The following is a 21,130-nucleotide window of genomic DNA, read 5'->3' as shown; positions in this document are numbered from 1 at the left end:
CTCTCTTGCTTCCTGGTGCCAAGACTTTGTGATTTTATAGGGGTAACTGGGTGTATCTTAAAATCCTTGAGTGACCTTCCCAAGGTGGCTTGGTCTGCTATGAGTGTTCATGTTAATAAAAAAATTTTATAGCCGCAAGTGGCAGTTATGGGTTCATGCATGTAAAGGCCCTTGGACCCATGAGTGGTAATAACAGAGAATCAGTGAACTATAATATTGTTGATACCAGATTAAGCGGTTTAATGGTTGACACACAGGCCTTGTAGATCCCTTCTACAAGAGCCCAAGGGCTGATACATGCTTGAACCCAGAACTGCTGCTTGCTGCTATATTATAGATTTATCACTCTATACTTCTTATTTTACAATATTAAACCTCACTTCTCCACTGTTGCCACATTGCATAGCATTGAACCGTTGAAAAATGCTGTGGCGTAATCTGAAATTGACCAATTGAGCAAGACATCCAAAAATCATCCATGAACTCTTCATACATTAACATGACTTGATCGTTAAAACTATTTGCTCGGATATCGAAAATGTCAGGTCTGTTGTTTATTAAATGTCACTTTTAAAAGGTCACTTTTCAGGTAGGTTATTATGCAGAAATCCAAGTAATGCCAAAGCCCTCAAACATTTTCTTGCAATTGTATTGACAACGTTAAAACTCAAGAGGTTTTATTTTTTTAAATATTTATTTTATGCAAAATAAATCATTTTTATTCAAATAACATTTTTCCAACTAATAAACTCATAAAACTGATTCTTTCTTGAGGTCTTTCTGTCTTAATAGCTTTGTATTTTCAGAAAATCATGAGTTAGTGAACCATGGTTTTTTTGATGAGATGAATGCTGTAATATGGAGTGCAAAACTGAAAATAAGTAGATAAGTAAATAAAATGGTTTCAGATTTAATTAACTGGTTCCTGCACTGTTGACACACCACGTAATTAAATCTAATCAAATTTTGCATGAGATCATAAAGAGCATGTTATTTTTCAGTTTTCAGTTCAAACATCTCATTACAGTAACAGGAATCAATAAATGTAAGAATACATTTATAATAACTTTATAATAACTTTTTCTCTTCAGTTTATTCTATTGATCTACGGAATTCAAATATGATGGGCTTAGCTTTTTAAAACATATTAATAATAAACATATTAATATAATAACATATTAATAAAATAACATGTAGTCATAAGACCATTATAAATGTGAGCCAATGTTCAAGACGATACTCTACCAACTATCATTTTCAAGATAAGTGAACCTAGACAGTAAAAAGGTTTAAATATTCTACTAATAAATAAAATAAAATAACAGTCAAATGTACAATGTGGCTAAAATAGAAAGATCTATAAAATATTATTTCTGTATAGTTTGCTTATCAATCAACAACAGTGACTGACCATGAATAGCTTTGTACCTTAAAAATGCCTCAATGCATTTTATAGCGACATCATCAATCTCTGGGTCAAACTTGTTAGCCAGGAGATGTTTCTGCATCACAATCCACTTCAGATCTCCAGCTCCGTAAACACATACTGCGTGCCTGTGTGAGCCGGTGCAGGGTGGATATGGGGCCCCTTGATTTATGTCCCCTTCATGATAGCTCCACTTCACTAGCCTTGCGATGGCTATCATGTCTGATTCATCAAACTTTATGTTTGGCAGTTTAGATCCAGGCACCGAGGGCATCCTATTCAGCGTAGCCCACAGGTGCTCATCTGGACTATAGGTGTCTTGTTCCCATTTCATGAAGTCCCTAATCTCCTTACTCTTGAATATATGCTCCACGAATGCCCGTGTAACAACAAAGTAAGCATTCCCGGAGAACATGGGGGTTCTGATTGGTGGAGGGGTCTTCTTAACATCTGTCTGAATCACAGTGTCTGTGATGTTATGGTGATACTCCCAGCGTTGCTTTTTGTATGGGTTTGTGGCCTCTGACTCCATACTGTTTTTCCCATTCAGCTGCTTCAGAGACTGGACAATCTCCGCGTTGGTTTTGATGGGGAAATCCATACCACAAGTGTTAAGCAAGTACCTCCACTGGACAGTAGATTTGAGTAGGTCCTGCATACAGTTGATGTCAGCTTGAACTCGAGACCAAGAAGCATAGACTATGTTCTCCAACTTACTGGCCACAAACACATTGGGCAAACAAGACACAATAGCCTTGACAGCTTCTGTAAAGATTTTAGGTGCCTTCTGGTCTACATGAACGCAGTACACATTCTGAGGAGTATAAATAGCTCGCAGGAGCCTCTCAAACATTTCAATCTTCTCGTGGATCACCATTGAATAAGCAATTGGGAAATCTTTCTCCTCCTTGCTGAGATGAACCGTGAAAAAACCCCGGTCTCTGATGTAAGCTTGACAGTCTGCAGTTGCATTTAGGTAGAAGGACTCTGATAAAAGAGATGTTCTCTTCCTGGAAGCGAGGAGTTTGCTGAAATGTTTCTGGTCTACTCCATCCATGTCTCCTTGGATGATAGCTGAACAAGCTTGCAATTCTCCAGCATCCTGCTTTATGAACATGTTCGCCATGTCAACCTGCCTTTTCTGAACGGAGCCTTTTCTTGGAGTAAACACAAGGTAAATGACTGATAAAAAAACACAAATTAAAGAGATATTTTTTAGATTTTGTCTCTTAAAAGCCATTTTGTAGTTGCTTGCCACTTCTTCTTGTCAAGGTTCAGTAGTTAGGGCAAGGTAATGAGTAAGGACCAGCCTGCAGTGTGATGTTGCACTTTAAATTGTAGCTATACAGGGAAGTTGAGAAATAACTGATCCACACAGAAGGGACAGACCATATGAACTTGTGTAGCTGATATGTGCACAGAGGGGTGTGGTTTTGACACATAGGTTGTCTTTGTCTTTACAGGATATACCATTCTACTCATTCAGCAAACAGCAAACATTATCAGTGAACATGAAAACAATCTTGAAAAAACAATTACATTTACATGAAGCCTTTCATAGAGAAAAGCACATGATTTATTGATATTCAGTGTTTAAAATTATTAATTGTAATCCATATTTGATGGTCAGGATTTATGAAATAAGTTTTCTATAATACAGTATGTCATTATGCTTTAGTTTGTGTTTCAATATGTACATGTGAGGGCAATTTGCAGAAGCATGGAAGCAGTGTTAGACTAAATACTGGGATGGTGCGCTATATGTGATAGGTCAAGCTGTTCAAAGTGAAGGCTGTTTCCCATCATGTTTCATCATTCTGTAAATATATATATATATATATATATATATATATGTGTGTCTGTGTTGTTTTCTGGATTTGTTGAAAATGTATCTTCATCTATGGCTTTGTTCATTGTGTGCAAAGTCAGTTTATAAGGGTCTGAATATTTGCATATTCATAACCCCTGGTGACTATTCTAACACAAGCAATTTGAATCTTCTGTTACATGGCTAAGCAAAACAATACCACATATCTGACAATCTTATCTATTCTAAACACTGATGATGTAAAAGTGGAACATGGCAAGGTGAATTCTGTCTAAAAGGGTAGTTTCATAGAAAAGTGAATCTGTGATATCCAAGATAACTCCGCTCATTACTTTTTAACATTTACAGCATTTGGTAGATTTTCTTATCCAATGCAACTCCCAGAAGTGCTTTGGTATACCTACACAGACTTAAGGATTAGCACTGTTCAGTTTTCTCTAAACTTGAATCTTTCCAAGGAAATCTATTTTAAATTCTGTTATTTTCTTACAAATTTAGAAGGCCACATGATTAATCACTGTATAGCACTGCCTAATTTTTCAACACATTTGTTTTTACAAAATGTAACCTGACATTCGATCAACTTGAGTTATTTACTTTTCCAGGAAAGACATAACTGTCAAATGCAAGCAAGCAATCATTGGCAGTTACAGCATTCTAGACTGAGCAGTCTACAGAATTTGTTCAGTCATATTCAAAGCATTTATTAATCATTACAGCCATCTCAGGTAACTTACTGAAAACACTTATTTACAACAGGCAGTCCAATTAATATTAAGTTCTATGAGTTTGCTTTCATTCTAAAAAAATAAAATTAAATTTAAAAAGCTAAAAATATTCTCACACGTAAAAATAGGTATTGTGCCACAGGTGCTCCATATTGTAAATACCTTACAATGACATTATCTGAAAGGCCATTTTCGCAGGACGTTTACTTATTAAAACAAGAGGTTTTCAATGCACACGCAAACTATAAAGACGGAACATTTGACTGATTCATTAACTTGCAAGAGAGTCAGGTCCAGTCCTCAGTGTTCTGACAGTGCTTGTGCAGAAAGACTGCTCGAGCTAGGCTCTGTTGAGGTATGTATTCTCATTCACTTCCTCCTCTTCCTCAGTGTCAGGCTCATGAATGAAGCCGTAGCGGCGGTAGACGGATCCGTCCCGGCTGGTGTACACCACGTCGGCCTCGTCACCGCTGTCCTCCGGCTCAGGCACGCCGTGGGGCATGGGCCTCGGGTCGGGCCCGCCTCCCGCGGTGCCGCTTAGCCTTTCGTAGCTGTGCCTCCAGCACAGCCGCTTCCGAGCACGTGCCTGCACCAGAGCGAAGACAGCCAGGGCCAGCGCGGCAGCCAGGGCCAGCGCGGCAGCCAGGCCTGCAGAGGTGTGGTGGAAGGCCTGGGACCTCCGCCTCAACTCATCATCCTCAGTCTGCCAATCTTCTGGGACAGGAGCCTCTAAACACAGACCTGTGACAAAAGCATTTTACCAGTAAGGTAAAATTTCAGTTTAGTTTTTTTTCACTCATATAATGCTAATCATAATTTTCCACTTGAGCAATCAATTGTATGTATAAATTATGGTAACCCATAATAAGCAGTATAAAACTGTGTATATGATCATTCAAAAGACTGGAAACTTGTTTTTTTTAGTATTACAATTGTGGACACTTTATTGAGTAAAACTGCTTGTCAGCATACCAATTTCCTCCAAACCCAAAACACATGTAGCAGTTTGGTGTGTAAAGGATGCAGACATGGCCAGGAGGCTGAGTGGCTGGTAGACCTAACAGAGCGCCTTTACTGCATCAGAGCAGACCTGAAGTCGAGTCGCACAGACAGCAGTTCCTGGACCCTTCCCCCGCCCGGCAGCAGGCCACACAGCGGCTGGATGAAGCGTGCAGGCCGAAACCCACGTGACAGGTCAGGCAGCTCTCTGCTCCAGCACCTGAACAGTGTCTGCAGGACTCGTCGCAGGGCTCACAAGCCTCCTAATACACACCAGTCAGAGACATCCACCAGATGGGCTGAAGTGAGCAAACCTGAAGTGTTTTGATAAGAGTTCTGTTTGCTAGTTGCATGTAAAAATGTTTTACTAAATCAGTTGGTGGATTACGCAAATTACAGGCAATATAATTGAGGATTTGCATTCTTTCTGGATACTGGCAACATGCTCTTTATGCTACAGCTTTCAAATATTATGTTGCAAAGTAGTAGTCTTTGTTGCTCATTTATATGTTTGTAAAACATTATGATGAGTAGTGTCACTGTTGTATATTCATTATTTGTATATACACTATTGTATATCACATTATTTTCCATTATCTTTATGGAGCAGCTATAAACGGGACCTATGCCAAAATGACGCTGTAAGGAGGAGCAACTTCCCTGCAAACACACGCAGTTGCCGTACTTACATTCTGAGAGAAGAAGCAGCTTTCTTCACAGCGAGGGTAACATACGCCATCCTGCAGGATACTGCCCCAGTCACATGTCACACAACCCTGTGGTGTGTTATCTGTAAACACAGACACACACAAACTATGCATGTTAATGGTGTACAAAGGGAACGCAGGTGTCCGAAGTTTTGTGTAAGTGCACCATGTATGAGGACAGAAATGGTACAGCTTTGCCAAATAAAACAGATCAATCCCAATAAAGAGTAAGATCATCAGTGTTTTATTGCCCATAATAAATGACTGCATGACTGCATTCTGACAGATAATCTTGGAGTTCTCTTCCTAAAATGCAAAATATGGCAAGGTATTAGAAGAGAATATAGCCAGGCAAGCTCACAATAATACTGACATTTCACTCCTAAACCTTCATCAGGTATTGAGGCCTCCATGTAAAATGTTTCCAGTTCTTGGCAGTTTGACCGGCAAAGTTCCAAAACCTCCAAGGTGCCACATTGTATTCTTCCACATATTAGGCATTATATTATATATTATGTATATATACTGTATTACAGGTAATGTATGGTAAATTAAGGCAGTACAGTTTTATATGTATTTCATTCACACTCTTTAGACAGAATGCTTTACATAGACAAGAATAAGAGTATAATGTAACAAAAAGATCAATAAATTAAATTTTAACCCCCCCTTTCAAAAACAAACAAACAAACAAACAAAAAAAAAACTAAAAAAAAAGTGCAGTGCTTAGCCTGACAAAAGTTCAAGAGAAGAGAATTGTTTTGAAGTTAAATTTAAAGATTAAAGATAAATTTAAAAATCAGCACACTAAGACATTTTCCAAGAGTTGTGGGTAGCATAAGAGTTAAATACATCCTTATTATATTTAATTCTAATTCTACACAGTACTAGCTCATGAGGGCCTTTTGATCTCAGAGGCCTAAAGGTTTTGCATGCTTCAAGCATATCAGAAAAATACTTTGGTCTTAAGCTAACTAAACACATTGAAGTGGGTTCTGCAGCTAAATGAAAGCCACCGTAAAGGATTTGAGAACTGGGATTAATATGCTCATTTCTCTTGGGCTTCGTAAACATTCAGGCAGTGGTATTCTGAATTAGTTGTATAGACCTTAATGGTAGAACTATCCAGTAAGCTAGAAATGAAAGCATGGATAAGTTTGTTTAGGTCGAAGGTCTTAAACTCTGGACCTGATCACTGGAAATTAAGTTGGAATTTAAGTCACAGAACTCAAGCATTCCAATCACAGCCCCATGTCCAGATAATACAGACTGATCTTCCCTTTACCTAGAAGTCAAGTGTGATGAAATTTCATGAACTGATCAATAAACTGGCAGAGAATAAATTTACGAGCAGAAATTGGATTCGAGATCTTGTCTAGAACTTTTAGCCATATTTGAACATATGAATTATGATTATTTGGCTTCTAGAGCTGAATCTATTACAACTCATGCATTTCCAACTTTTCTTGTGGTCTATAAAACTTTGAGTCTATAATAGTTTAGTGCAAAGGGATTCAGGATGTAACAGCTGTCAGGGACTTTGGGAAGATACTTGTCTAAACCATCACTTATGCCAAAGCATCAAAAACAGTCAGTTTTATTGAAATGATCAAGACGGATATCAACAGTTTGTTGTTATAACAGATGCTTCTAAAGTGTAAAGAGTAAAGTGTACCTTTTAGTACAGCAGAACTGGTATTCAAATCATGCAAAACCAAATATTACCTGCTTGCCCTCATATGCATCCTCATATGCAGGCTTGTGAGTGATGAATATTTTTGAATGTATCTGTAAACAGCAGCATCCTTTTCGTAAATAAGTATTATTCTCAGCGATAATGACACTGGGGTTATTAGGATGCGGGTGAGCTGTACCTGTGCAGGTCTTGCAGCTGGTGTGGCACTGTCGGCAGTCGGGGCCGCTCTGGTAGAAGCGCTGGGGACAGGTCTCCACGCACAGCCTGGTACCATGCAGCTCCAGCAAAGGAGGCACACACAGTCTGCATGCGTCAGGGCCCGGCCCTGAGCACAGCTCACACGAACGGTCACACTTCTCACACCTCCCCCCTGTACTGTAGTACCTGATGAAGAGCACGTCAGGGGTATTAGCCAAGATATACATTTGATATATTTTTACGAATATGTTTCTGCTACGTGACATCTTGAAAAAGAAGCTTCTGGTTTTGAGAACATGAGAGCAAATGGTGAAAGAGAAGGAACAGTTGTGTCAGACATCAGCCAAAAGAGTGACTCTTTACTGCTCACTTCAAACAAGGAAAAGGTATTCCAGTACAGAGAACGTGTTTAAAAATGAGTAGATAGGTTTCACCATTGAGCTATGCAGTCAGCGTCAATGTTTAACCAGAGGTAATGTTAACCAGCCTGAAGAACAGGGAAATCACAACTGCTTTTTATTCTTTATCCAGATGCAGCTTTTTCACCCTGACCAAATACCAAAGTCTTTAACCCATGCTGCAAATTCGAAACTGATAAATGTTTGTATCCATTTTTCAAATACAAATCCATTCATAGAGTACTGATGCTGCTTTAAAGCACAACCGTAGCACATCCCCTGAAGATGACCCAATAAGACTGTAGGTAAGGCCCCACACTACTACAGGGAATGTATGAAAGTTTCTGTAAAATGTATCCTGTGATGTACAGGTATAGAATAGGTGTATCTACCTAATAGTGCCCACTAAAACTATGACTAAAAATTGTGGTTTTCACTCACACAAGTGCATTTAATTATAGCCTTTGTTGCTTTGACTAAAAATTATTCAATGGCATGACTAAAATTCAACTAAGACTAAACTTCAGCTTTATGGTCTATATAACAAAAATAGCAAATTAAGATACAACCTACTGGCTAATGTAGTAGAAGAAGGCCGAGTTACCAAAAAATCATTGTAGTGTTAATGTGGCCACAACTACATTGTTCATAGTGAGTCACTTCAGCGTATATGGGTATATATACACATAATCTTCTCCACCCTTCAACAGAAATATTTCTTCCTCATGTAATGGAAGAGAGAGGGCTTTGTCAGCTGCTCAGTGACAAACCAATATTTGTCCTGCCTTTCTGTTACAAATGCGTCTTATCTAACAGAAGTCTTATCTAAAACATGCTCTTTATAACTCAGTTTGACTGCTAAGATATCACCTTACTACACAACCTACTGAAACAATATTGACACATAATAGCATCCACTCATTTGGATATTTAACAATTTAACAATATTTAACAATGGCATTCCCTCAAAGGAAATCTAAAAGAACAACTGGTGTGCATCAACGACTGTTTGCCATGGACTTTGAACAGGGGTTTACTCACAAGATAAAAAAGCAACAGGATCATAAAGGTCTAAAGAAGGTGGAGATATTAGTGCCTTTAATGGCATAGAGTCTTTACACCCAAAACGTCTACACTTTGGTGTTGCAATTTCCTGTGTAACTACAGAACTGTTTTGAGTAATGGTGCTTAGATCTACACTGACAAGGAACAATTTGTCCATCTACTGTCATGCAAATTTTTTCAACTTTTATTTTTGCGAAATTCATTGAATTAACTTTTAATGAGGTGCTTAAAAAATCAGTTGCAGACCAATAGACCAACAAAACTTGAATCCATTATAAAACTTGAGCTCTGGTTGTTTCCCAGTGTTGTGTGAACTTGGTGACAGTGTGTCCAGTGCAGGTTTTACCCTGTGGGGCAGTGGGTAACACAGAGATGAGAGAGTAGGTGCAAGTGGCCCGGTGCACAGCTTAGGCAGTCTTTGGGAGAAGCCCCAGAGCATGTGGCACACACGTGATCACAGGGCATACAGAAACCCAGCTCAACCCCATCAGCTTCCTCATGGGCACTGTAGGTCCCAGGTGGACAATCTGTCACACATGAGTCATCTGCAAGACACACGCACACACACACGCGAGCACACACAAAGCATGGAGAAACGTTAGATCCAAGCGGAGATACATTGATCTCATTATCATGTAGTTCCTTCCAATAGGTTATGACTAGCAATGCTATTCTTCCCCCTTATACTGAACACTACCCATGCCCAATTATTAGTTTCATGTCCTCATCTATTTTTCTATTAGCCTACTACTCAGCAAAGCAGTTTACAAAAACACTCACTGAATGAGACAAAAATGGTAGCATTCGCAATTTCAATATCAAAGTTAATACTAGACATAAATTTGAAATTGGTCTGAAGAGTGTCATTTGCAATTAGCTGCTTTAACGAACTTGTTCTTAAAATTGAACTTTACAAAAGAGGGTTTATTCTGTGTTTGCAATACAGTATAAAAAGCATCTTACAATAACAAATTATGCATTTCTCTTTTTGAGAATCCTGTCATCTCTACTGCAGTCTTAATTTTATGAACCCTGTCCTTCTTTAAATCGACCCCTCCGCTGATGGCTCTATAAAGAGTGAAAATATGCATCTCATTAGTGTGAAATAAAATGATAGTAATAAAGAACACTGTAAATTGGGTTTGAAAATAAAATCTGCCTCCTAGCAGTTACCTTAATCCCCAGAGGAAACTTGCTCATCTTAGGACCCAAAATTTGACAAAAATGTCTTCCTAACAACTTATCATCATGTACAAAACTCAAATTAAATATAATACCTAACTGAAAGGTTGGTACCTTAAAATGTTGAACTTGCACTGGTGTTTGTTCATAGCATTTAACTGACGTTCCAAAGAGAAAAGGGGTGAGTCAATGAGTGAAATCTTCAAACCACTTCCAGGTATTACAGTAAAACTGAAAGGAAGCCTTTAACCCAGGGCATGTAGTATAACTGAGAGAAGTCAGTGGGTTCTTACTGTGGAGGTATCGGGGCAGGGCACACATCTGACAGTCTCCGGGCCCCGGGCCTTCACACGACTGGCAGTAGCGATGGCATGCCTGGCATGTGAACTGGTTGTCGTGGAGGAAGGTTCTGGGTGGGCAGTTGGAGTCCCCAGTAACCCCACACATCATGGTGTTTGGGTCTTGAGCCAGGCCCTTGCCACACTGCAAGCACTGGGTGGGCTCGGGGCCCACACACCGAGCACATGTCTGGTGACATTCTGGAGCAAAAGAAGAAATGGTACAAAGTGGGAAAGGCCTACAGCGGGAGCCTGCTGCACATGCAGATCAGACTGTTTAATAAGGGCTTGGCTAGAACATACCTCACCTGACAACAAAGCAAATACATTCTTGAGGAAGAGCTCGTTCTGAACAATCTCATTTGTCCCCTACATCCTTATGTCAAGATGAACTTTTAAGATAACAGACTTAATGACCTTTCAGCTAATTTTATCAGTATATGGGATCTGTATATATAGTTAGGGCTGTACGTTCAAAGGCCAAATGTCCCTCATTTGTTAACCATGTGTTTGAACTGACTTCATGAGCATAAAACCAACAAAAAACATTATTACAAACCTTTCACTATGAGCTCATGTTATCTGCCTCAGGAGAAAAAAGCCAAGTGACATTCACTCTTTAGGTAAGGGGAGTCGAGACACTGCAGTACAGGTTATCGTAAGAATTAAAATATTCAATAATATACAAAGTCAATAATTAAGTAATATATATTATAATTCTGTGCTTATTTGGTTAATTAAATAATTAACCAAATACAGGGGCAAACTGTGACTTGTATAAAATGCGTTCGATTCATATAGCCAAGAGCGTGCGGGGAAGCATGGCGACTGGCATTTACTGCCGATCATTTCCGACATCCAAAAGTGACAGGAGTAGTAAAGGTTCCCTCACTCAAGCCGCTGTATTTAATCAATCACGAAAACGCAGTAAAATGCCTTTTAAAACCAGATTTCCCCTCCTCTTACTCTTGCTGCCACAAACGATCGCGTGAAGTGAGAAGTCTCTCCCACAAGGTGATCTGTGCGCTCTAACCCCACTGCTCGGCTCTGTCACACTCGAACGTGTGCTCCATCTGTGAACCGAGGAGTGAAAGAGAAGGCCCCACTGCACGGCCTGGAGCGTGTAACCAGGAGCACGCCGGGGCCTCACCCTGGCATTCCGCGCTGGAGGTTTGGTAGTAGGTCCCGGCAGGGCACTCCTCCGAGCAGGTGCCCTCGTACAGCTTCGGGGTGAGGGTGGAGCAGCTCTCGCAGTCATCCGGGAGGGGCCCGGAGCATGTGCTGCATGACGAATGGCAGTGCACGCACACACCCTGGTCCAGGTCTTCAAAGAAACCCTCTGGACAGCTGGCTCTACACTCCCCGTTCAAAAGCAGGTAGAGGAAACTGCATCCTGTAATAGAACAGAAGCCAACCTGACGTCAGCCTGCAGGTTGACTAAATGTCGGCAGTTTGAGGGGTTAGAGATTTCCGTACAATTGTGTTCGTGCCCTGCTCACGCACTAGAACATGTGCTGTTGTCTCTGCAGACATCACAGTGGGGGCCGCAGCGGCGGCAGGCGCCATCCTGGGAAGGGTAGCTCCGCGCGGAGCAGTTGTGCACGCACAGCTTGTTCTCCAGGAACAGACCCTCTCTACATGCAAGGCACTGTGTCCTCCGCCCATCACAGGTCAAACAAAGGTCATCACAAGGATCACACGTGCCACCTTCCGTCTCAAAATAACCACTGAAATTGCACAAACACACAAACATGCGTGCACAAACACAAAATGTGTCCTGAACCTGCTTTATGTGTTTATGATTCAACACATGCTTATATCCTAGAACCTAGAACCCTAGTAAATCTAATCATTAGTGCTGCTCCTCCAAACATTAACAGACAGACAAACACAAAGGTAGCAGCAATATTACCTGACCAGTTTCCACTGACGCAAACTGACTGCTAATAAATAATGTCCACTAAATCCTATCTTAAACCCTTAAAGGAATTCAACCCAAAATGCTAACATTACTAAAAGTAACTAAACAGTAGTAGAGGGCTGTTACATAAATGAGATTATGATAAATGGCCAACGCAAGCTTTATTTATTTTGGATTGGGGGGGTGGGGCGGTTAATTACTTACTCAGGGCACTCGGACCAGCACCTGCCCTGGAAGAGGAAGAGCTGGTAGGTGTCGGCTGTACAAGTGACACACTGCTCTGCACTCTCACAGGCCTGACAGTTAGCAGAGCACCTCTCACACTGCTGACTGGAGCTGTTAGCATAGAAGCCTAAAGGACAGTGCGGCACACACACAGACTCCTGCTGCTCCAGTAGGTACCCTGCATCGAGGTGGGACGGACGGGAAGGGTGAGAGACAGAGATAGCGGAAGGATGGCTGTTGATGAGATGTGACAGCATTTATCATATTTACGCGCAGAAAGTACACCTGTCTGTACCTTACCAGAAGCACAGCTGTAACAGTTCTGTGCCTTTGGACCATAACATGTCCTGCAGGAAGTGTCGCAATAATGGCAGTCACGAGTCACACCTTCAAAGAGAAAAAACAGTACACATTGTCTCTTTAGGATTGCCTTAATGTCTGTTTTTATTGTAGATATAATGCAGTATCAAGAAGTATCCAGCAGAGGTCAGGCACAGTATAAACAAAGATGCAACCGTCTGCTCAGTTTAACAATATTACGATCAAAATTGCTGAATAAATATCACTAGTTAAGCAGACACTGTGACTAGACGACGCTTTTGAGTGTTTGACAGTACACCTGAAACAATTTTTCACATGAAGGAGTGCATAATCATATGTATTTAAAAAAAACTTTTTAGGCACCTGACATTTACATTACATTTCAGATCTCCTGTCATATATCTGCCCAAGAGCTACAGGTCAAAGTTCAGGGCCATAGGGGTCATTTCCACACTCACTATCAAAGTACTGGCCCTCAGGGCAGTTGATGACGGGGCACTTCCCATAAACGGGCCGGTACCAGCCACTGCACCTGTCGCAGTCTCTCACCCCTGGGCCATGGCAGGTTAAGCAGGAGGCATGACAGGGCTGACAGCGGCCCCCTCTGGTGTCCCTGAACGTGTCCTGGGGACACACTTTCACACAGGCCCCATCTGAAAGCCGAAGGACAAAACATGGAGATTTCAAATTTATGTTCAAATATATCACTTTTTAAAAACTAATACAACAGAGGTACCTTAAAATTAGAATCAGTATTCTGTAAAGTTAATATTTTTTTTCATTAACGAGGACAAAACAAGCAAAGCTGCAACTCAGAAGTGTTATAGGTACAGCTGGCAACAGGCTCAGTCAGTCAAAGTGAAGAGAATTTCCTTGTGAATGTTCGGCTACTGAATCTGCATGTTCCCCGGCTGAGTGACCTCGACTTGCTGGGCTCCTCCAACTGCCTCTCTTCTTCACTCTGTTCATCTCTCAGTGCCTTTCCCTACTGATTCTCTCTCTCTCTCCCTCTCTCCCCCCCCCCTCTCTCCCTCTCTCCCTCTCCCCCCCCCTCTCTCTCTCTCTCCCTCTCCCCCCCCCCCCCCCCTCTCTCTCTCTCTCTCTGTGACTCTCTCTCTGTCGCCCCCCCCCCCCTCACCCTCTCTCTCACCCCCCCCCCCCCTCTCTCTCTCTCTCTCTCTCTCTCTCTCACCCTTCCCTCCCTTCCTGTCAGGCTGGCCAGGCGTGAAATAATCAACCAACTCAACCAAATGAGACAGAATGAAAAGGAGATCGAGAACAGCTACTATAATAAACACAATGACTCCATTATATTATTTTATGTGTCATTTCATCTCATGATAATGTGTGCCTCACTCTACAAAATACAGTCTAACGCATGAATGAACCATTTTATATACTCCTCAAAAAAAGAAAACATCTGTCAGTCTTTCAGTCCCGACGTATCCCTCTAGATTTTGCATTTAGTTTATTTGCATGATATCAAATAAGCTAAATGCAAAATCCATGGCCATGGATTTCCAACTCAGATGAGAGGAGACACGAGTGGCCCCAACGCACTGGCATTCAGTTTTCTGTGGCACTCACACACTTCATCGGTTTATCCACAGTCGGCACTACACTTGGGAAAAACCAGCAGCACAGAAAAGCTGAGATCATGCGTGGGTAAGGTTCAGTGGGCAGAGTTGGGGAGCGAAGACTGGTAGTGTACGCACTGTGGAGGAAGTGAGACGGTTGGCAGGCCAGGCAGAGCGTCTCACTCCAGCAGTCCAGGCAGGGCTCTGGGCAGCTGAGACACAGACCCCTGCTCCGCTCCTCATAGCACCTCTGGGGACAGTGTCGACGACACTGGTGCTTGTAGCTGCACACCAACAGAGGACAAAGAGGCTTTGAAATGCCACAGCCATCGTTTGGCATGGAGCACTGTTTAAATAGCAAACACGGGGATGAATATATCCTTTTGGACGTCAGATAGCCTGTGCACAGATTTATGTCAACCTGTCACACTGTAGTCTTGTTCATTCATTTAGTTCAAGCTCCAAAGTACATTTGGGTTGAGGTGCCTGCTACGAACACTGGCCTTAATAAATCACCAATCAATTTGCAGACCCCCCCCCCCCAAGACCACTTCAGGACTGAAATCTTCTGTATGCACATGCTGTCTGTGTTTTCAGGTCAAAAGGTCCACTCCGGCTCACATGCTCCTCTTCCAGGCTGAGTGGCAGAGAGAGACTACTGGGCACGCTAAGGCAGGCAGCCTGCTGAACTGGGTGAGCAGTAACCAGAGAAGGTCCTCCACCCCCATCTCAGAGAGTAGAGCACCAGCTCAAAGCTCCAGCACACCTGTCGCTCTCTCCTGAGCTCCATTCATCCATCAAACCTTCAGAGTTGGATCATGAATTACATTTTCAAGCTGATTTACTCTTCAGCTCAAACAGTTTCAGCTAATCCTCTGGACCTTTTTGGTAGAGTCTGTACTAATTTATTCAGATGTGTTAGGCAGAAAATAATGTATTTGTTGACTGCTAAAACAATGGAACCTGTCAGTCAGTGCAGTTCATCAGTCTGGATATTGTGTTGCAAAATAGGTTACAGGTCACCAAGTCCATGTACGACAGGTAGCAGACTGTGAGGATTGCATTACAGTGAAGTCACATACAAGTTACAGACTGCTTCATATTTAGGCTAGAGGAGATAGGAGGGACACACTGATGTAATGTCTACCCTTCTCATCTTAATTAAAGACAGGGCCATGTTAGCACCGCAGTCCTGGTTGGCACCTCCTGCTGTGTTACCATGGTGCTGGAATTAGTTGAGAAAGACCAGCCAGGAGTACCCCAACACATTCATCATTACTGATCTAGAGCAGGGCTCTCTGCGAATGAACACACACACACACACACACACACACACACACACACACACACACACACACACACACACACACACACACACACACACAGAGTCCTGAATTCACCAGACACCAGACTGGAAGGAATCCCTCAGTGGAAGCACTCATATGCTCATACGGCTCAGGAAGAAGGTGCATCAGCATTTGTAGCTTATTTATCAATCAGTGCTAAGATGAATCAACAATTACGGTTACACACCTTTGCTACATAATTAAAGACAATCAACTGAAACAATAAATTAACTGTTTTTAGTCATTTGAGTGTGACAGTGGACAAAGCCTCCACAGCAACAGAGCAAGCACAATAAAAGCATGTGGAATGTGCTGCCTCTGTAGTTCCCTTCACATTCATTACTGAAGCTACCAACCCCACAGAAAGAAAGAAAGAAAGAAAGAAAGAAAGAAAGAAAGAAAGAAAGAAAGAAAGAAAGAAAAAGAAAAAGGGAGAGAGAGAGAGAGATCCACTCACTACCTCAAAGGCAGGTAAAATTTTACACTGAGGTGGTGAGTGGATCTCAGGTAACCAGGCATGACATTATGCCGAGGGAAACCCGATGCACAAGACAGCAAGAGGTCTTAACAACAGTGAAAAGGCACACAATCGGATGACTGTTCTCCTCACACTGCCTGCAGGACCCAGCCTGTGTGTAGCATCCATGGTTAAGAGTAAACTACATAAACACCAAATCAACTATACATTCAGCTACCCTTCATGTCTTGGGTGAATATGTGATTTGTTGCCAAGTTCACATAGCAAAATTAAGCAAAAGCAATAAGTAAACTCACAGAAAGTAGCCATCAGTGCAGCTGTTACAGAACTCGGGGTCATCTGGTGTGAGAAACAGAGCAATCACTCACAAGCGAACAATCCAAAAAAAAGCCAAGCATTAGGTCACATCAGAGGTGCTCACAGAGCAAAAGAAAAAATTAGTCCCAACGCTCTCTTAGAGTAGCATCACTACAGTAGGCTATCACTACCATCTGGATATAGCTAACGTTGCACAAGTGTATCGACTGGAATACTCACCAGCAGAGCAGGACTTGCAGCCAGCTTCACAGTCTATGCACTCTCCTGAGTCTGGATCCCGGACCTGACCTGCAACAGTAGGAACAGAACGGCTGATGGAGTAAACTAATCCCCATTATAAACAACGGATCCCTTTCATTAGTACACAAAGCACTAAACCATTAAATTGCCTTTTTTAAAAAATAATCAATCAGCAAGCAGAAATGGAAGTCAAACACAAAATACCTCCATCGGTGATATGCTCAACAGCTGTCAGCATCCATGTTCATTGCTAACACAGCCGGTGCCGCATACTACTTTGTGCAAACATGCGTCACCCACAGACCTGTTCCTTCTACACTTACCCACACCGCATGGCACTGCTAGGCAGAGCCCACTCTGTAGCTTATATCCTTCCCTGCACTTGGCACAGATGTGGCCATCAGCGCAGATCTCACAGTTGGCTGCACAGGGCAGGCAGGTATACTGCTCTCGATCTGAGTAGAACTCCCGTGGGCAGTGAGCTCGGCAGTGGCCCTGGTACAGGAAACGCTCCCTTCCATCCTCGTCTGTAAATGCCAACGTTGCAGGATTAATGTTTCAATGTATCCACTGCTCAGACTCACCCCTTCTGATCTGAGGAAGGTTTTGCAGATATTCAGCTAGATCAGCACAGAATGGCATTGGTAAAGGAGTGTCAAAGGGCAGCTTCTTCCCACAGCTAGGTACTGTTTTCACTGTCTTATTGTTGGACATGTGTCTCCCTCTTCATAATGAATAATAAATAAATACGGCAGAAAATCAAGTGCAACAATAGGTCAGAAAGGTCAGGAGTTGTAAGCACAACTATAGCCAAATGTGAGGGAGCTCATAGAATGAGTACCAGTTGATTATACACACACACACACAGGTAAACTGTGAATTCCCAAACAATAAACAGGCCTTACAAAGAAATCCTTCAAATTAGTGCACAGCAACACTAATAAAGAGAAGTGATCCCTAAATGCCCAATGTCATCTGTTTGTGTCACTCATGACATCTTCCTCTAAATAGCAACAGCAGGTTGCTCTGACTGACATGCCTTGCCAGGTCTGGAAGGAGGTAAACAAGGGCAATCAAGAGCGAATGCGAGTGAATGTCGGTGGTGACATGGTGTTTTATGGCATGCATGACGGACGTATGGCTACCTGCGGAAAACACATTCTAAGGCAGCTAAGAAAGCCTTGGAATTCCATTCCGTTATTCTGAATGAGAAGGGAGACAAGGGTTAGAAGATTCTGGAACTTTCTGGGGCAAAGAATAGGAGGAAGAGTTATTGCTCAGGCCAAGGTGATCATGCATGAGCATATGATCATATATGGTTCATGCATACAACTTTGACCTGTTGGAGTTTTTCTGGCTAAGTTTACTGGCAAGCTAGAGCTCTCTCAAGCCAGTACTTGGACCTGCATGATCACACTGTACTGTTTGGTCTGTGACTATATGGCATTTATTTATTTATTTTTATTTATATGCCTTAAAAACTTAAGCTACTATTTTAAGTTATCTCCATTATAATGACAATTATACATTTTTAAAATCAGTTGCTGTCAAATGAGCAAGACACAAGAGTGTCTAATGGTCTGCAGCAGGCTCTAAAGAGTCTCATGCTATGAGAATTCTCTCTTAAATAGCCAAACTGCAGTGCAAGTCACCAAAATATGCATTAAGAGTAACTGATCTTTTTTTAATGTTGGAAGTACTATCATAAACTGTCTTAGCAGAATTAAAAACAATTGACAGTAATGCGCATAGGCCACTTTTGGTTTATTTTACCACATCTTACAGCTCCAGCATGCATCTTACAGACATTCATCACCATCCTACAGAAAATATAACTTAAAATCAAAGTTTTCATACAGCACCATATATATTAAATGCACATTTAGTGTTTTGGTATGTGGATCTTTGGGGTTTGAGACCTCATAAAAGATGAACAGGTAAAGCAAAGGTGGCAGCATGTTCAGTAAGCTGCATCACATACTGTAGTATGTGAGGGATGAACAGACTGTAGTATCAGACACCTCGGGGCCATTTCGGACTGTTACAACAGTCTTCTGTTCGGTATTAACTGGTTTCTTTATGTCGGGGAGGAAGGAACGTGCCTCTTTCTACTGCTGCAACAATGTACTTAAAACAGTACATTTCTACAGGGAAGCTCACAATATATGAGACCAAATCACCAGAGTAATCCTACGCATTCATAACTATAGGTCTGATTAAAGGTCACAGAAATAAATACTACAACCTCATAACTCTGAACAGTCTGAACCATTCTCACATTGGTTGTTATTAAACAAAGAGTCTTTTAAGGTATGGCTCCTTTTGTCACCATCTATTGAGAATGGGATGGGCCTTTTGAGCCATCTCTAGTTCATTGTTTCATTCCAGCAGCTTCGTGGAAAAGGTACTTTTGTGCACATACACAATAGCGATTCCCTCTACTCAATGAATCCTCCAAATCCCCTCCCCCATCAAAAAAAACAACCACCCACTGAGGGATGAATTTACCAAACCTTTCACAACAATAAAGCTGATTTAATTTCATCAGATACATTTAATAATCTTACAAATGATTCTGTTTTAGTTTTTTTTTTGATAGGTCCGGAAAAACCCGTAAGATTCGAGGCTGTGTTGTAAGACTGCACAGGCTACTTCAGTGATGCACAGCTAACCAAAGGCTGTTTGCAAAATGCTACTAGTGAGAAGTTACTCAGATAGGATTATTCGTTTGTTTATTTGTTGTGTGAGGAAATGTCATAACAACGTTGTTTGAATTGGCAACTCACAAGTTAAAAAGAACAAGTCGATAGGAAAGTTACCCATTTCTCGTAAAAGTGAACTTCGGTGTATACGCACAGACTACATACACAACCACTCGCTTCTGCGAAAATACGCTTGAGTGCGACATTTCCACCTGTGAGATGTAGGTGAGCTCCGGGCTCGTGTCGCTTACCTAAACCACACGCGGTGCACTCGAACAACTCATGGCCTTCGCACTCGCTGCAGGTGGGATGGCACACAACGCACTGGTCTTTTAACGCGAACTGTCCGCCGGGACACGACAGGGACGATGGTTTCGCTCGGACGCAACAAAGACAACACGCAAAAATAAGCGCCGCTAGTCCTGCCTTCATCTTTTGCAGTACTTGAAAACGCATTTGTGGGGCAAAGAAAATCCCTCTAAGATGCGCCTGGATAAACTAGGGCAGTGCGGTGCAGCATGCCAATAACAATGCTCCGTCCTCATAACAAAACTTGCTCGGGAAATTAGATGGAAGGGGATTGGTCAACACGATTGTGGACCACCTATTTCGGTGTTCTATTTAAAAGAACTCACAAGGGGATTCTTTTAAATGCGCTTTGCAGTTTATAACCTATAAAGCATCTGTAAAATCGAAAGGTTTTTGTACTACTCAATAACATAAATGTAGTTCTGTGCTGCTCAAAAACACACTCGAGATTAACGTAACTGCATAGCTGAGATTAAGTTCCCTATAAAACACCAAACTAAAATGTTTCACCTTTCATCGGTTAGGCCTATAGGCAACCTGGGTCTACCTCTCTCCTACATAATTGGCTACTTTTTGTAATTATGAGTTACTTATGAATAATAAATCACCGACAAAAATCAGAATTTATGTCAACATATATTTGAATATATTTGAATGCTGAATATATTGACTTCATATCCTAATATATCTTTGAATATATTGTGTTTATATCTCATAATTATGTTGTTTTGCTAGGGTTACACTGCATGGCTTTATTCCCAATGATATCTCGATACTCCAAATAATCGGTAGATCAATATAATGGTCTCAGGTTTCGTGTAATGGATATATCTAAAAGACCATGTAGTTTGAAGACACAGAACCTTGGACGTTAAGTGACTGTGATTTCTTTCTTTGTTTTTTAATTTTTTATTTTATTTTAAGCTATATCATACGTATGTTCTGTTTAATTTAAATCTTTAAAGCTTGAAATAAACTTAATATTAACTCACAGTTATAATTACAATTGTATATATATATTAACTTTACTCTTAAAGATTTAAATAACAAACTTTTAAACAAACTCCTTTACTGTTTCCATGACCGAAACATGCCAAGGAATTTGGGCATTCACAAATCTCTTGTAGG

General features: G+C 41.4%; 2 protein-coding genes across 2 annotated transcripts; both read right to left on the bottom strand.

Annotated features, from left to right (window-relative positions):
* Window positions 1–62: 62 nt before the first annotated feature.
* On the bottom strand, window positions 63–2,762 carry gcnt3 (glucosaminyl (N-acetyl) transferase 3, mucin type). Its single transcript, XM_027003221.2, has one exon. The coding sequence runs from the start codon at window positions 2,664–2,666 to the stop codon at window positions 1,368–1,370; it is 1,299 nt and encodes a 432-aa protein (XP_026859022.2). The 5' UTR covers window positions 2,667–2,762; the 3' UTR covers window positions 63–1,367.
* A 1,175-nt stretch (window positions 2,763–3,937) lies between these two features.
* On the bottom strand, window positions 3,938–20,269 carry LOC113573174 (proprotein convertase subtilisin/kexin type 5). The gene is made up of 16 exons (XM_027003284.2): window positions 19,945–20,269; window positions 17,315–17,518; window positions 16,971–17,039; window positions 16,730–16,772; window positions 14,748–14,893; window positions 13,491–13,685; window positions 13,012–13,098; window positions 12,691–12,889; window positions 12,069–12,292; window positions 11,716–11,958; window positions 10,521–10,766; window positions 9,392–9,590; window positions 7,563–7,768; window positions 5,671–5,771; window positions 5,073–5,244; window positions 3,938–4,723 (listed from the first exon to the last, which is right to left on the bottom strand). Exons 1-16 carry the CDS (start codon window positions 20,147–20,149, stop codon window positions 4,323–4,325), a joined length of 2,940 nt encoding a protein of 979 aa, XP_026859085.2. The 5' UTR covers window positions 20,150–20,269; the 3' UTR covers window positions 3,938–4,322.
* Window positions 20,270–21,130: the final 861 nt, after the last annotated feature.

Source organism: Electrophorus electricus, chromosome 2 (genome assembly GCF_013358815.1).
Source record: "Electrophorus electricus isolate fEleEle1 chromosome 2, fEleEle1.pri, whole genome shotgun sequence".
NCBI classification, from domain to species: Eukaryota; Metazoa; Chordata; class Actinopteri; order Gymnotiformes; family Gymnotidae; genus Electrophorus; species Electrophorus electricus.
The sequence above is the reverse complement of the archived record's forward strand: the minus strand, read 5'-3'. Positions and strand labels throughout refer to the sequence as shown.

Bases quoted from the DNA above. Each gene is read 5' to 3' on its own strand.
- gcnt3 (XM_027003221.2), bottom strand. From the start codon at position 2,666: ATGGCTTTTAAGAGACAAAATCTAAAAAATATCTCTTTAATTTGTGTT.
- LOC113573174 (XM_027003284.2), bottom strand. From the start codon at position 20,149: ATGCGTTTTCAAGTACTGCAAAAGATGAAGGCAGGACTAGCGGCGCTT. The intron at 17,040-17,314 runs GTAAGTGTAGAA...CTACTGTTGCAG, and splicing joins AGCAGTGCCATGCGGTGTGG to GTCAGGTCCGGGATCCAGAC. The intron at 9,591-10,520 runs GTAAGAACCCAC...TGTGTCTTGCAG, and splicing joins CCTGCCCCGATACCTCCACA to ATGACTCATGTGTGACAGAT.